Source organism: Gallus gallus, chromosome 1, assembly GCF_016699485.2.
Source record: "Gallus gallus isolate bGalGal1 chromosome 1, bGalGal1.mat.broiler.GRCg7b, whole genome shotgun sequence".
Taxonomy (NCBI): domain Eukaryota; kingdom Metazoa; phylum Chordata; class Aves; order Galliformes; family Phasianidae; genus Gallus; species Gallus gallus.
Genome location: NC_052532.1, coordinates 51,209,567 through 51,225,109, shown reverse-complemented (window position 1 = coordinate 51,225,109; position 15,543 = coordinate 51,209,567). Strand labels below are relative to the sequence as shown.

General features: G+C 51.9%; 1 protein-coding gene across 1 annotated transcript; it reads left to right on the top strand.

Moving 5' to 3' along the window:
* Positions 1 to 123: 123 nt before the first annotated feature.
* Positions 124 to 3,518, top strand: PDXP (pyridoxal phosphatase). Its single transcript, XM_003640384.6, has 2 exons — positions 124 to 716; positions 1,967 to 3,518. Exons 1-2 carry the CDS (start codon positions 140 to 142, stop codon positions 2,290 to 2,292), a joined length of 903 nt encoding a protein of 300 aa, XP_003640432.2. The 5' UTR covers positions 124 to 139; the 3' UTR covers positions 2,293 to 3,518.
* Positions 3,519 to 15,543: the final 12,025 nt, after the last annotated feature.

The following is a 15,543-nucleotide window of genomic DNA, read 5'->3' as shown; positions in this document are numbered from 1 at the left end:
CCCCTCTCCCTGCAGGCGATAGGTCAGCGCCGCCGTCACTCTTCTCTCTCCCCGTCTCCCGTTGGCGGAGCCGTGCCGGCGGGCGGTGCCGCTCGGCGTCGGGGCGGGGCGCGGCGCGGCGGCGGCCGTTGGCGGCGGCATGGCGAGCTGCCGGCGGTTGAGCGGCGCTGCGCTGCGGGAGGTGCTGGGTTCGGCGCAGGGGCTGCTCTTCGATTGCGACGGGGTGCTGTGGGCGGGCGAGTCCGCCGTGCCCGGCGCCCCCGAGCTGCTGGAGCGGCTGCAGCGCGGCGGCAAGGCCGCGCTCTTCGTCAGCAACAACAGCCGGCGCTCGGTGGCCGAGCTCGAGCTGCGCTTCAGCCGCTTGGGCTTCCGCGGCGTCCGCGCCGAGCACGTCTTCAGCTCCGCGCTCTGCTCGGCGCTCTTCCTCCGCCAGCACCTCCTCAGCGGAGGGGCGGGAGACAGCAGCGCGGTGGGCCGCGTCTTCGTGCTGGGCGGCGAGGGGCTGCGGGGCGAGGTGCGAGACGCCGGGCTGCGCCTGGTGGGAGAGGGCGAGCAGGGAGCGGAGCAGGTGCACGCCGTGCTCGTGGGCTACGACGACCAGTTCACCTTCGCCAAGCTGGCCCAGGCCTGCGCCTACCTGCGGGACCCGCGCTGCATGCTGGTGGCCACCGACCCCGATCCATGGCACCCGCTGAGTGATGGGCAGCGCACCCCCGGTGAGCCCCCGTAGAGCCCTTCTGTGGTGTGGGGCTTGTGAGGGGCTGGGTTGTGAACTCTGGAGAGGAGGAGCTCGGGGGGGGGACGTTATTGGTCCCTGCAGTGACCTGAAAGGAGGTTGTGGTGAGGTGGGGGTCGGCCTTATCTCCTAGGTAACAGCGATAGAGCAAGAGGGAATGGCATCGAGTTGCATGAGGGCAGGTTCAGGTTGGATATTGGGGAAAGTTTCTTTGCTGAAAGAACGGTGCTGCAGTGGCACAGGCTGCACGGGGAGGTGGTGCAGTCACCGTCCCTGGAGGTGTTCCAGAGCCGTGTGGATGTGGCACTGAGGACGTGGTCAGTGGGCATGGTGGGGATGGGCTGGCGGTTGGACCCGGTGATCCTAGTGGTCCTGTCCAACCCTAATGATTCTGTGACTGGGGCTGAGCTCCCCGACTCACAGCCATGTCGTGGTGGTGGGACTGGCTTGTGTGTTGGGCCATCAGAAAGTTGCACAAGATTCCCTAAGCAACAGGGCTGCTGGAATTGCTGTCATGCCCTTCTGGGCTTATTAATTGACAGCTGACTGAACATAAGGCAGCAGCGTGCCTAGGTGGCCAAGAAGACCAATAGCATCCTGATTTGTATCAGTAATAGCGCAGCCAGCAGAAGCAGGGAGGTGACTGTCTCTCTGTACTCAGCTCTGGTGAGGCTGCACCTCGAGTGCTGTGTTCAGTTTTGGGCCCCTCACTACCATGAAACACATGGAGGCCCTGGAGCGTGTCCAGAGAAGGACAGCAAAGGTGGTGAAGGATCTGGAGCACAAGTCTGATAGGGAGTGGCTGAGGGAAATGGGGTTCAGTTCCATCTGGAGAAGAGGAGCTCAGAGGAGATCTCATCACTCTCTACAAAGACCAGAAAGGAGGTTGTAGCAAGCTGAAGGTCAGCCTCTTCTCCAAGGTAACAGTGACAGAGCAAGAGGGGATGGCCTCATGATGCGCCAAGGGAGGTACAGGTTGGATACTGGGGAAAATTTATTCTCAGAAAGAGCAGTGCTGCAGTGGCACAGGCTGCCCAGGGAGGTGGTGGAGTCACCATCCCTGGAGCCGTGTGAATGTGGCACTGAGGACATGGTCAGTGGGCATGGTGGGGATGGGCTGGCGGTTGGACCGGGTGATCTTAGTGATCTTTTGGAGCCTTAATGATTCTATGACAGGACTCTCACTTGAGCTATCTGCAGCTATATCTTTTTCTTCTCCTTCCCTCCCAGGGACCGGCAGTCTCACAGCTGCAGTGGAAACAGCTTCAGGCCGCAAGGCGCTGGTGGTGGGGAAGCCCAACACCTACATGTTTGATTGCATCGTGGAGCGTTTTGGTATTGACCCATCCCGCACCCTCATGGTGGGAGACCGTCTGGAGACAGATATCCTCTTTGGCAAGAACTGCGGCCTCTCTACCATCCTCACACTGACGGGTGTCTCCCGTCTGGAAGAGGCACTGGCCTACATGGCCAGCGACAGCGCTGCTGCCAAGGATATGGTGCCCAATTACTATGTAAACAGCATTGCAGACTTGATACCAGGCTTGGATGAGTAGTGGTCTTCATGTGCGAGAGCAGAGGGGTCGGGTTCCCCATCCGAGATCTCTATCTGTTCCATTTTCTCTCTCACCACCCTTTTCCCTCACTTCCTGGTTTCTTCACATTCCAGTACCCTTCTCTGGGGACAGGAGGAGAGGGGGGCAGGGTTAAAGTTGTTTCCTTTCTGCTGAGAGCCACCCATGACAGACAGAGTCCTTTTCTCCCTTGTGTGCCAGTACCAGCATTTCTGGGAGAGAGCTGGAGGCCTTGAGGCTGACATGCGGGTCAGAACAGTGTTTAAGTGTGTGGTCTCTCCTGCTGCAGGGGTTAGGGAACAGCTGTCTTAATGGTTTTTCTCTTAGATAACCAGTGGCGGCCTTTTACTGCTGTCCCTTTGCTCTGTAACTCTTGACGTCTGAGCTGCATCCCTGCAGTCCTTATGGTAATCCCCTCCTCGAGAGGGGAATGGCTGGGGGTATCACCCACCCGGTCTCCATCAGTGCCAGGGTGTGTGGAAGAGGCATTCTGGAGCAGCGAATGAGAGCATCTCTGCCTCCCACAGGTGAATAAGCGAATTGAGAGCATCACCTCATCTCTTGTCTTCTCTCTGCTGTTCCTTAGAGGTGTTTCGCTACCACCCCCTGCCCTGACTTGCCTAAAAGCTAGGCCAGTGTTTGTCAGAAAAGACTGCAGAAAGGGAAAAGAGGCTGTCCTTGTCCCTTTTTTTTTTTGTGCCAAACAACTCAGACAAGCTGTGACTGCACACAGTCGGTCTGTGGTTGTACCTTGTTTTCAAGTACCCCTTCTGAAGGGGCTTGTGAGAGAGGTCTCCTAGACCAGAGAAGCACAGCAGGAGTGAACTTTATGACTCTCCCCTACTTCCCCTCCTCAGTGGATTTTGCCATGGTGTGGTGAGAGAAAAGGGCTGATGGGGGTCTGTGCTCCAGCTGCTGAGGTGTGGGTACGATGTTGCTATTGTTTCTGCTGTGAATGTTGCAGCCCTCAAAACCATTCCTTGCTGCTTCATCTTTCTATGTTTTGGGTTGTTTTTTTTTAATTTATTTATTATACTAACTTATTTATTGTTCAAATATTGTATTATTTGTACAAATTATGCTTACTGTTTGAACCAAGGGGACAGGGGGCAGTTTCTTTGGGCCTCCCTTACTGTCCATGTCCTATATTGATGTTCTTACACTCACCGTGTTTCTGGATATAATAAAGCGTGAGCGTAGGCTGGAAATGGCCTCCTTTCTTCTGCATTCCTATCAAGATGAGAACAGCTTGGCTATCTCTGAGCCATTGAAGATCTCATCTGATGAGGGCATGGAAAACCTCACTCATAAGCAAGTTACTGCTCATGCAGCAGAACTAGATGCAACTGACTAAGATAATTCTTTGTCCTCAGTGTCCTTTTTCCTCCCCCCAGATAACTTAGGGAACAGCCCTCCAAAAATAAAAGGACATCCAAAGAGTTCTCTGAGGCCACCCTGTCATCTTAATTGGAGCCCTTTGTATGTGTTTCTCTCTCCCTTTTGTGTCTCCCATCTCCAACTGGATGACCAGAGGAATGGCACTTAACAAGTTCCTGATCTATGCTTGCATCTCCAAGCAAAGCAAGGCCCAAGACCTAATGTGCCTTGCTAGCTCTGCTTGCTTAATTAGAGAGCCATGCCAGACAAGCACTGCCTTTAGCCACTAGACTGTTCATGCCCTGAATGGGGCCAAGGTCAGCAATATAGGGATCCATCAGACCTGCCGGACTGGTTTTCTTTGGCTTCCCTCTGCTACAATCACTCCTGTGCATAATGAAAGTGAGTATGAGTAGATCTTATTAGAAAACAGATGCCCTCCCGCTGTCCCTGAGGGATGGTGAGTTCTCCATCCAAGCCCTTCAGATGTCCATTCGCCTTGAGCTGAAACCTCTGGTGCTGAGAGGTCTTTAGGGATCACATCTGCTACTGAAACTGAGGTAAGTGATGGCTTTCTGTCTGGGTAGATTCATTTCTTGGTGGCTAATGGAATTGCACAGTTGCCACAGAGAACAAGTCTGTGGAGAATGAAGCCATGGAAACGCATGGGAGGATGGGGTGGATGGAAGTTTGTTTTGGTTCTCTATGGAAAACGTTTCTTTCCTCACCTTCAGGAAACTGCACCATCCTTTCCTGCTGTGCAGTAAGGACAAGAGCGCAGTGAGGCACATGGCAGCTGTTCGTTACCCAAGGAGCCCCACATTCTTTGTGTAATTGCCGTTACCTGTGGCAACTGCTGGGTGGTGATGCTAGCAGCAAGCTGCAGAGCATCACCTGCTCTGGGCAACACCAAGGAAGAGGCCTGTGTCCATTTGAGCACAGTGATTTGAAGGCAAGTCTCCAAGGAGGAGATTCCACAGCCTCCGGGCAACGTGTGCCAGTGCTCCATCACCCACACAGTGAATAGCATTTCCTGATGTTGAGGGGGAACCTTCCATGTTCCAATTTATGCCCATTGCTTTTTGTCCTGATGCTGGGCACCACTGAAAACTGGTACCCTTTCTTGTTCTGGGGGCCACATTGCTGACTCATGTTTAACTTGGTGTCTACCAGGACCCTCCGCTCCTTTTCTGCCAAGCTGCTTTCCATGCTTGCCCATGAGCAGGACTTCTCATTCCCCCTTGATGAACTTCAGTGTTTCTGTCATCTCATTTCTCCATCCTCTTGAGATCCCTCTGGATGGCAGCACAACCCTCTGTTCTGTGAGCTGCTCCTCCCAGTTCTGTGTCAGCTGCAAATTTGCTGAGGATGTGCTCTGCCCCGTCATCTTGATCAATAATGATGTTATATCCAGGACTGGGCCCAGTACTGACTCCTGGGGTACAGCACTAGTTAATTCTAATAACTAGTGGACTTCTTGCCACTGATCACCCCTCTAGATTCATACATTCACCTAGTTTTTGACCCACCTCTCTGTCTCCTCATCCAACCTGTACTTCAACTCCACCTCTATAAAGGATGTTATGGGAGACAATGTCAGAGGTCATACTGGTGTTTAGATAGACAATATCCATGCTCTCCCACCACCTACCAAGCTAGTCATTTCATCCTAGAAGTATATCCACAGCAGAAAGACAACAAATCGGTCTAAAGATACTAATCAGTGAGCAGATGCCTTTAATATGAGGAACTAATAATCACGGGCTGGGGTGTTGTTAGTGTTCAGCCACATGAGATGGTAAAAGAAAGGGAAGGATCTGACAGGTGTTGGGACTGGCAGGATAGAGAAGATTTGTTGCATGGGAAAGTTCCATTGGAGCCAAGACAGGCTCATGATCCCAGGAGCTCGCTCGATACTTGCCCAACCTGCAGTGAGAGTGCCCCTTTGCCAAGGCAGGCACCTCGGCACCACCCTGTACCACAGCAGCCGGTGTGGGGAGGAGGAGGAGGAGGAGGTGGTGGCAAGAGGCAGTCAGCCTGTTCCTGCCTGCCCTGGGGAGGCAGCCGGAATCTGCCCTTCCTCCAGCACTGCAGTTGGGTCCCTGCTCTGCTGCACGCTTTGCCATTCCTCGCTCCTTATGCAAGGTGTGGTCTTCTCCTCTCCATCCTTCTCAGGTACCCCGTTACCATTCCCATGTCATCTATTCTTCCCCTATGGGCTCTGACCCAAGCAAGCTTGCCAAGCAGCCAAGACTTGTGTGGCTGTTAGACTTTGCCTTGGAATTGTACACAAATAATGTGTGCTCCTGGTAGACAGGCTATTTTGGCTCTGCAGACAGTCCTTGCAAGATGCTGAGCAACAGAACCAGTTGAGAGCAATTAAGAGCCACTAATAACCCTTCCAGCTTAGAGAATTCTATCAGTCTTAGTTTCAGTGAACCACTGCAGCCAAGCACTTACAGCTTTGTAAGGCTTGAGCATGGAGACAAGGGAGGTGATGCAGAACACGGTCCCGGGTCACTTTCTGATCCTGACTTAGCATCCTTTGGCCTAATGCATTGAGGCTGCTGATTCAGCTGACTGTGAGCAGAGCCCAGGAGTAATGTGAAGCAATGCCAAGCCCTGGTGGTGCACTTACAAAATTTCAGAGGTGAGGATATGAAGGATGCCACTGTGCTCCCATTCGCAACCGGGGAATGATGTGCCTGCACAGCCTGGGTCACCTGGAGACCGGCACGTCTTATGGGATGGGTTGGCTCTACCCCTCCAGCAGAGCTCGGGCTGTTTTGGCTCACTGACTTGTAATTCACCACAGTAATTCACCACTCATGAGCTGCCTTTCCTCAGCAGTTTCAGGGGTGAGAGGCCCTGCGTCATGAAGCAACGCTGCACTGTGACTCCCATTTGGCCACAGGTTTGCCCTCGAGCCAGCATTGCTGGAAACCTACCTGCTGGTGCAAGGTTTTGAGCTGCCTTCTACTCAGTTACCTGTATGGACAGCCTGATGTTGCTCAGATGTTCAGGAGAACTCTCTCCAAAAGTAGTCGTTCTCACCCCCAAAGCCACTTGCCACTCGCAGGTGTCACAGAATCATAGGATGGCTTAGATTGGAGGGGAACTTAAAGCCCACACGGTCCCACCCCATTCTGTGGGCAGGGCTGCCACCTCCCACCTCAGCTGCCCAGGACCCCATCCAACCTGGCCTTGAACCTCTAGGGATGGGGCACCCACAGCTTCTCTGGGCAGCTGTGCCAATGCCTCACTCCTCTCTGAGTGAAACATTTCCTCCTAAAATCTAACCTAAATCTCCCCTCTTTTAGTTGCCTTTCCGCTTTCTATTGCAACTATCAGCAACAGCTACCTGTCAGTTCCTTGTACAAATGGGGTGTGAACCATAAACCCCTGCCAGTATCTACTCCAGCAGGCATCAGCTCATATCCTTTAAGATACCCAGAGGCTTCAGTGTTGGGCATGGCAATATAAAAAGAATGCAATTAGACAGAAAGGAGTTGTGCCCCTTGATACTGTTCCTGATCATGTTCTGCCTGCTTCCCCCCAGCCCCATTCAGCAGCAGCTCACTCACCCATGTTTCCAGCTTGGGGCTGCTGGCAACCAACAAGCACGGGGCTGCATCCCAGGGAGTGAACAGCATGCAATGCATCTGCCAGCCCTGCAGTACGGCTCCAAGTCACGGCTGTGCTTTGTGTGCACTTAATCAGCTCCATCTGGGCCGGCCTGCAGCGTTTGGCATTGTCCGTCATGCTTCCCCTTACTCTGGCCACGGTGCCCCTCTGTGCCGTAGTTTCAAAGCTGAAATCATCACTTGCCCACCCATTATTCTTTCTTCCAGGTAATGTGATGAGAGGTAATGGCCACATGTTGCACCAGGGGAGGTTCAGGTTGGATAGTGGGGAAAAATTTGTCTCTGAAAGAGCGGTGCTGCAGTGGCACAGGCTGCCCAGGGAGGTGGTGCAGTCACCGTCCCTGGAGGTGTTCCAGAGCCGTGTGGATGTGGCACTGAGGGACATGGTCAGTGGGCATGGGGGGATGGACTGGCGGTTGGACCAGGTGATCTTAGAGGTCTTTTCCAACCGAAATGATTGTATGATCTTGGTTTAACTCTGAGGGATACACTCCTGTCCAGGCCTCTTTACATCCTCTCACTGTACTGTAAACGTGTCCAGAGCTCTGGTTTCCTAAAGTGGAAACCATGACTCTGTGAGGAGCTGGTCAGCATCCAGGACCAGTCCTCGAGAGCATCCCAGCTGGCAGCCTTGGTTTAAAGAAGGCTGAGCCCTGCATTTTGAGGCTGGCCTGACACCAGCCACTGTATCCTGGGGTTCCCCTTGCTCAGCTTACCAGGGGCTTATTAAGTTGGAGGAAGCCCTAGACCTGGGAACAAGGTTTCAGTGAACCCACCCTAGCACAGATGTTGACCTTGCTCAGACCACAACTCACGCAGGGGCCCGGAACGAGTGGTTGATTCTTCCCAAAACACAGAGTTGCCCCAATTCAAGAAAGCCCGGTTCCAGGTCCTCTCCTCTTGTCCCCTTGCTTCTTTTCTGCTCCTTTATGTAAGCCTGGAGCTGTAGTTAACGCCACAACATCTTCCATGTCCTCAAGAGAGGGGTTGGGGCCCCAAGGGTGGCCAAGACCCCAAGGGTGACCAAGTCCTGCAGTGGGAGGTGGCCCCTTTCAGCTCTCTACTGGTTTCCCTCCCCTTTACCCTGGAAGAACAGGCAGAGGGAAACAACTGCCCTTGTTTCTGTGCTGAGAATGGTGTTTCTCCCTGCATCTCATCTGGGGCACGCAAAGCCCTCAAAGGCCTCGGGAGCCCTGGCACACAGCACACATCTGTGCTGACATTGCTATTGTTGAGAAGGGGTGTGCTGGCAGCACTGGGGCTATTTCTCCCTACATGTTTCTCTCCAGGAAAGTCATGGCTGGTGCCTGCTTGTTCACAGACCTCCCTCCCCGTAGCTCTTGTCCTGAACACGCACCAGCCTGGCTTTTGCCAAGGGGTGTGTTGGGGGTTGGCACTTTCTGGACCACTCCACCTGCCTCTAGGAGATAGAGAACAGCATCTTTCCACCACAATCAAGCTCAGAGACTTCTCATGGGGATGGAAGCAGGAGCCCAGCAGAGAGCGTGTGCCGCTCCAACTCCACCCTTGCACTCATGATGCTCCTTGCAGGGCAGGAAGAGCATTATAGCACAGCTTGAACCCAGCACATTGCATGAGTGCAGAGGCCAGGAGAACCTCCCTGCTTTTCACAGCTTGGTTTGGTGGGAATGGAAATATTGCATCCTGGTTGTCTCCTGCTCTTGAATAAGTGCCCAAGAGCCTGGAGGCTGTACCTCTTAGATGTCCGGGTGTTCTGAAGATAATCTACTCTACACAAGAAAACTCCTAGACTGTAGGATTTGAGACTCGCATGCACATGCAAATCTTGATGGCCACGGGGAAATGAGCATGTAGCTCCATATTTCATAGGCACCAGAATGGATTATTACAAGAGGGAGCGGAGTAAGTGCTTGTGTGAAGGTGCCCCTTCTCCCACAACTGGCCAAGCTCTCCAACCACTGTTTCAGTGCACTGGCACACAGAAAAGTGCATGTCCCGTGGCCCAGTTGTCTATGGGCCATATAGGGCTCATCCAAAACAATTGTTGGACTCAAAGAATCACTAAGTTTGAAAAATACCACTAAGATCACCTAGTCCAATCTTCAGCCCATCCCCACCATGCATGCTAACTATGTGCCTCAGTGCCACATCCACGTGGTTCTTGAAAGGAGGGAGAAGTCCCTGGAGAGCAGCACAGCCCCACCACTGTGGTGCCACGTGCCCCTGCAGAGCACCACCAGCCCCACAAGGAGCCACAGTCCCCTTCTCATGGGTGGGAGCATGATGGGATGATGCACCCCAGCATTTCCCACTGCCTCCGATCCATGATAGCATCGGAGCACAGCACTTTCCATCCCTAAACAGCACGTCCCTTCTGCCTGCCGTGCCTCAGGGAAGGGAGGCTGCCCAGCTCTGTCGAAACATTCTCCCATTTCAGCAGCTCATCCCGATGGAGAACAGGCATCTTAGGAACAGGAGGGCAATTGTTCCAACCGCCTGTATGGCAGCAGGCAGCTGCCATCCAACAGCGCTCAGGGCAGCCCTATAGAATGAGGCACGAAATGAGGGATGACAACTGGGACTTCTGAGGGAATGTCGCTGAGTCAAGAAGCACGCTGGCTTTGGTGTGCTTTAGGGTTTCATCATTCCACCGGCAAAGCCAACTCAAGTTCCCTTGCTTTGGGATCACCTTTGCAGGCTGCTTTGTACACACATCGTGGCTGAGTTTCGGTCCCATGGGTGTTGCAGGAGGAACGTGCCTGTATTCCATGAGCACACTGCTCCCCAGCCCTGGCTCCTGGAAGAGCTGAAACCAGTGCCTGGGCTGCCTGAACATGTTCCAGCACGGCACCCATTTGCAATCTGCATATTAAACACAGCAAACAAACCTCTGCCCAGCGTGTCTCAAAAGTTGCTCCTTTCAGACAGCAACCCCAGACAGGTAATATGCCTCAGCAGGTACTTTAGGTTTGAAATAGAGTCAATAAATAGTAGATTTCTTAGCTACAGTGAGGATGCTGATGTGGGTATTGCAGCAGTGTTACTGCAGCCAGTTGGTAGACTCTTGCACATCTGCACCCATACACCTGTGCCTACCACAGCACTTGTGCATTGCATTTTCTTTCCCTTGCACTCCCAGCACTAGGCTCAGGAGTATTCCTCACCTAAAGCACAGGGTCATATTCCCTTTCTCTCCAGCGCTGGGCTGATTTTGCAGGCCTTATGGAAATCATTAGCCAAGGTCCAGCCAATTGGTGGCAATGATTTCCCTCTTGTCAGCATCTGCTGAGCTTAGAGCTCTGCTTTCAAAACATGCCACTTCTTAAAGGTCAGGGTGGAAGCCTCTTATGCAGTGTCTGCACAGCAGAGCAAAGCACAATGCACCCCAACGCTTCTCCTTTCTTCTTTCTTTCTGTTTATTCAGAAATATTTACTGAAGGAAAAATGGAAATTGATCACACCGTTCAGAATTTGATTTCTTGTTTGTTTCTTTCTTTCTTTCTTCAAAATAAGAAATATTATCAGCTTCAAACTCCATGTCAGAGTTGGACACCCCATCTGAGCTGTACCACTGTGAGCAACATAGAATCATAGAATCACAGAATGGTTGGGTTGGAAAGGACCTCAAAACCATCCCAGTCCCAGCCTGTGCTGTGGGTAGGGCTTCCACCCCCCAGCTCAGCTGCCCAGGGCCCCATCCAACCTGGCCTCGAGTGCCTCCAGGGATGGAGCAGCACAGCTCTCTGGGCAGCCTGTGCCAGTGAATATCCCTGGCAAAAAAAAACCAAAACCAAAACACAAAAACCCTAAGGGCATCATTTCCTAAGGCATCAGGCCACCGTTCCTTGGGTTGGTTTGCCTTTGCTTGCTACCCTGTGCCAGATGCTCCCAAACCAAAATGCAATCACCTGAAATCTCTCAGATAAGTCACCTGCTATGGGGTTCACATCTGAGTTAATCAAAGGCTTGTCTTTTATTTATTTATTTTTCCTGTACCATTGTTATGTCTATCATTATTGGTGGCTTATCATTGTTGTTGCATGCTAGAAGGCACCCAAATGGCATGAACCAGCCGTCTCCATGGATTGGCACAGCTGCTGTCCATCCATGATCCAGCAGCTGGCCAGGATGTTGTGCCCATCCGGCAGCCTCACAGATGTTACCAGGAAACCAGGTGCAACAAACAGGCTGTGCCTGGATGGGTTTTATGACCTAGGGGTGAGATGGAGCCTGATATGAGCAGCCAAAGCGGGGGTGGAGGTGGAGAACCCCAATTTGGGGAACACCCCAGCAGCATTTTGAGGTGTGTCCCACACATCCCAGTGTCATTAGCATGAGCAGGAGTCATCCATGCTTCCCCAAGCTGTAGTTTCAGGCTCTCCCAGATAAGTTACAATGCCTAGGTCTCCTTTGATAACATTTGAAGGGTTATCTTCACCGCTGGGGAACACATTTCCATTCTGATTTAATGAAAGCAGAAATCCTGGAGTCAGCAGGAGCAAGAGCCTAACAAGCAATTCTTTTTCCAGGAAATTGGACGTGGTCAGAAACATTCCAGCAGGAAAGCTTGGGAGATCCTGCTGTGGCTCATTCCTGATGTGAGGCTTGGAGACTGCAAGATAATAAATCCAAGTTTAGTGCACCTAATCCTGAATTAAAGAAAAACCACAGCCCACGTAACATAAAGTGGCTAAACAGGTATAAAGATACTCTCCCAGTCGAAAGATGTGGAAATCACAGAGGGAGTAATTGCTGCCTAAACAGGCCCTTGCCAGGTGAGGAGTGATGTGTACAGGTGGACTTTGCTCACGTAGCGCATGGGCTTTTCAGTCAAGCCTTCTCCAGTCCTCCAAGGTGTAGGCTCAGGATGCACTCAGACAAGTGTCTGATCAGGACATTTCTTTGGTAGCTGCTGAAAGACTTTGGTTAGAGCTCAACAACTTTCTTTTTTTTTCCAAGAAAAGGGTCGATGTCGCACTGAGTGACATAGTCTAGAGCAGTCACAGGCATAGGCTGATGATTGGACTAGATGATCTTATTGGTCTTTCCAACCTTAATGATTCTATGATTCAACACAATGCTGAGCAGGTCAACCCTTGACTCGGAGCCCTCAGCGCTCAGGATCCATCTAGTTATGCTGATCCACAGCAATGCCTATCAGCAAGACTGGAAGGCAATACCTACATTAAAGCTACCTGCAGTGATGAAACTTGCCTTTTGCAATCATGTTTCCATCTTCATCCCAAGCTGAATTGCAGCATCCATGTTGGAAAGGGTGGGGATGTCCATGAGCGGAGCTGAGAGCTCAAGAAATGGTGTCCCCTCAGCACGGAGAGATCAACATGGGTGCTCTTGGTATTAGAAGAGTGCAGGCAGAAAGCTGAGGCTCTGGAGGAAGAGCTACAACGAAAACCATAGGCAGACCTAGCAACACAGGGGTCTGATTCCTCCTACAGGAATGATGGGTGACGGCCAGAATTAGGGGTTGATCTCAAGCCCCAAAGACAGCAGCAATTGTTTGAGGAATGTCTGGGATTTCTCACCAAACAAGGGCAATTTGCAGTTTCCAAAGAGATTGGAACATTGTGCAAGGGAAGACTAGAGAGAGGGCAGTGAGACTTTTCAGGAGCCGAGCTGTCTCTGAATCATGAAACCACAGGTGCCTTTGGCCAGGACCTGAGCAGGATGCCTAACACCTAGCATAGGACATGCTTGACAGGGTGTGATTTCTGGCCTCATGTTCACTTGTAAATGCAAATTTGGTCTGCCCCTGCCACAGTAGCCTGCTCTCCCACCTCCCCTTCTCCTCGCCCTGTCCTACTTAGGGCACAAGATCACAGTTTGGAGAAAGCAGGTGCAGCTGTAGATACCACCTGCCTCACCCTCATAGCCAAGGCTCAGGTGCTACTGAATTAACATCCCACAGACATTGTTCCTCTCTCCTTACCCACAGCTCCCTCTGGCCAAATATCTTGTCATGGCCAAAGGCACTGTTTGCAGCAAGAGCATAAGGTCAACTAATTCCCTTTGGCTTACAAAAAGAAGACCTCTCATGACTCTAAGGCTGGAGGAGAAGAGATTTATCCCACTGATGAGTTCCCACGCAACAGAATGAGCCTGTGCCACCAATATCTGCTGTGACTTAAACTCATCTTCCTCACCTCCAGCCTTAGCAGATCAAATGTGCTGATAATCAGCCAGGATATCACCTTGTTGGCTGACCAGCCAAACACTGATAAGGAATGAGGTGATGGGAGGTGAGGATTATCAAATCTAACTGTCCTGGCTCTGTCCTTCTCAGCCCACAGTGGCCCTTCCCATGCCAATCCTGTCCTGAAAATAACGGGCCAATACCTCTGCATCTTCAGTGCGGTGAAGTGGGTAGGAGTGCTGCCAAGAACATGGTGAGCAGAGACCTTCCTTTCCTTGAATTCATCCACGCCTCATAAGGACATGTATCCTCAACCTTTAGGTTTTGGCATCTCTCCATAGTGGCTTCAGCCCAGTGGTAGGAAGGGAGATGCAGCATTGTACCAATGCTGGTAGCTCATGGCCCACAGGCAATGGGACATCCCACTTCTCCCCTGCCTCCAAGAGTGAATACCCTGATGTGCTAACATCAGGCATTTTTATTCTAGACTCCTGGAAAGCCAGTGGAGAGCCCTGGGCTTCCAACAGACAAGCATGGGCCACCAAAGGGAGACTAGGTTCTGAAGGTCAAATTTCCTTGGTATGAATGCCCTTCCAGCATCTCCCCTAGGCCCTGAAATTGTATTCCCTCTCCTGTTGTTACCTGTTATCCATGAGCTAGTCTCTAATCTTCCCAGCAGCTTTCGGAGGAACTTCCTTGGGCATGCGTGACTCCTGGAGCTGGTGGCTACCAAGGATGGGTTACAGCGCACAGCTTCCAGAATCACTGCAGGAGACATGATTTTTAAATAGCCTCCCCCATGAGCAAATATCTAGAAATTTCCCTTCGTGGTCCACCACTTCATGCAAAGGAACAATCCCTCCTCATCCAGCCACTTGTGTCACAGGGTGCTCAGCAACCTGCCCAAAGGCTGGAACAATTCCATGCCCTCCTGAGCTTCAGAAGGTAGGAGGCTCTCCCTGCTACCTCTGCTGGCATTGATGGGACCAACTGGAAGTACCCAACAAGCCTATGGGGTTCTGCATGACTGGGGTGAGAGGGGTGGGTTCAGTCACATCCTCAGCCCCAGAGATGGAGAACCGACAGGCCTCATAGAAAGGGAAGAAGAAAGCATTTCAGTGTGTTTCTGTTTTGCCTCTTCTATTTCTTCCTCTTGAGGAAATCACAGAGCGTCTTGTGATTTAGAGACAAATATGCAAGACAAGGAAAGATTGAAGCCACAGGCTTGGCCTGCTGCCTGATATATTTTTTTTCCTCTTCTTTCAGTGTAATTACAATTGAGCCATGTAGTAATTGGGTAACTTTTTCCAAAGGGATCCTTTCACCCAGAGTGAATCACGCTTGCCGCAAAGGGAACACAAAGTGGAGGCAGCTAAAAGACCTATAGATCCCATAGCTTATTATAACAGAGCATTTTGCACCCATCCCCTTGTTTCTCAGCCCCAGATGTGCCTAGAGTAGGTGCAAGAGCCTGACACTGAGCTTTCTAGGATGATTCCTCCCCATTTTTCCAAGAGGACAGGCTTGCTGTCTCCTTCTTTGGATCCTGTATCTACAAGAGCTGGTGGCAAGGTCTAGGTCAGCAGCTGGACAGCTCTAGGGGACCACAAGGCTTGTTGGTACAGCTGAGACTCCCCAAATCCAACATCAGTCCTCTGTGTACTTGGACCACAGAGAGTTCTCGAGGCACTGTATACCCTCAGCGATATTCCAGCTCCTCCTTCAGCAGAGCTGAAGAGCCCAGCCCCAAGACACTTTCTGCCAAGCCTTGATCCATCAGACCATTTTCCACGTGGGATGAAAGGCCTGGATAGAATACTCATTGTGAAACTATTTTCCATTGACTTCGTGGCCACACACAGCTGGATCTCCTCCTGGAGTGGCCGGGAGCCTGCTTGGAAGGGGTGGGATTAGCATCCTGGAGAGGGGCCTGGATAAGGGAGGGAGAAGGCACATCTTCCCTTCCCCCAAACCAGCTCCTCCCACCTTATTCTCGATCCTATTGGTGGCTGGGGTTGGGGAAGGGCTGGCACTACTAAGCTCTCCGTCTATTTAAAGGCAAGGGTGTGGTCCTGCAGC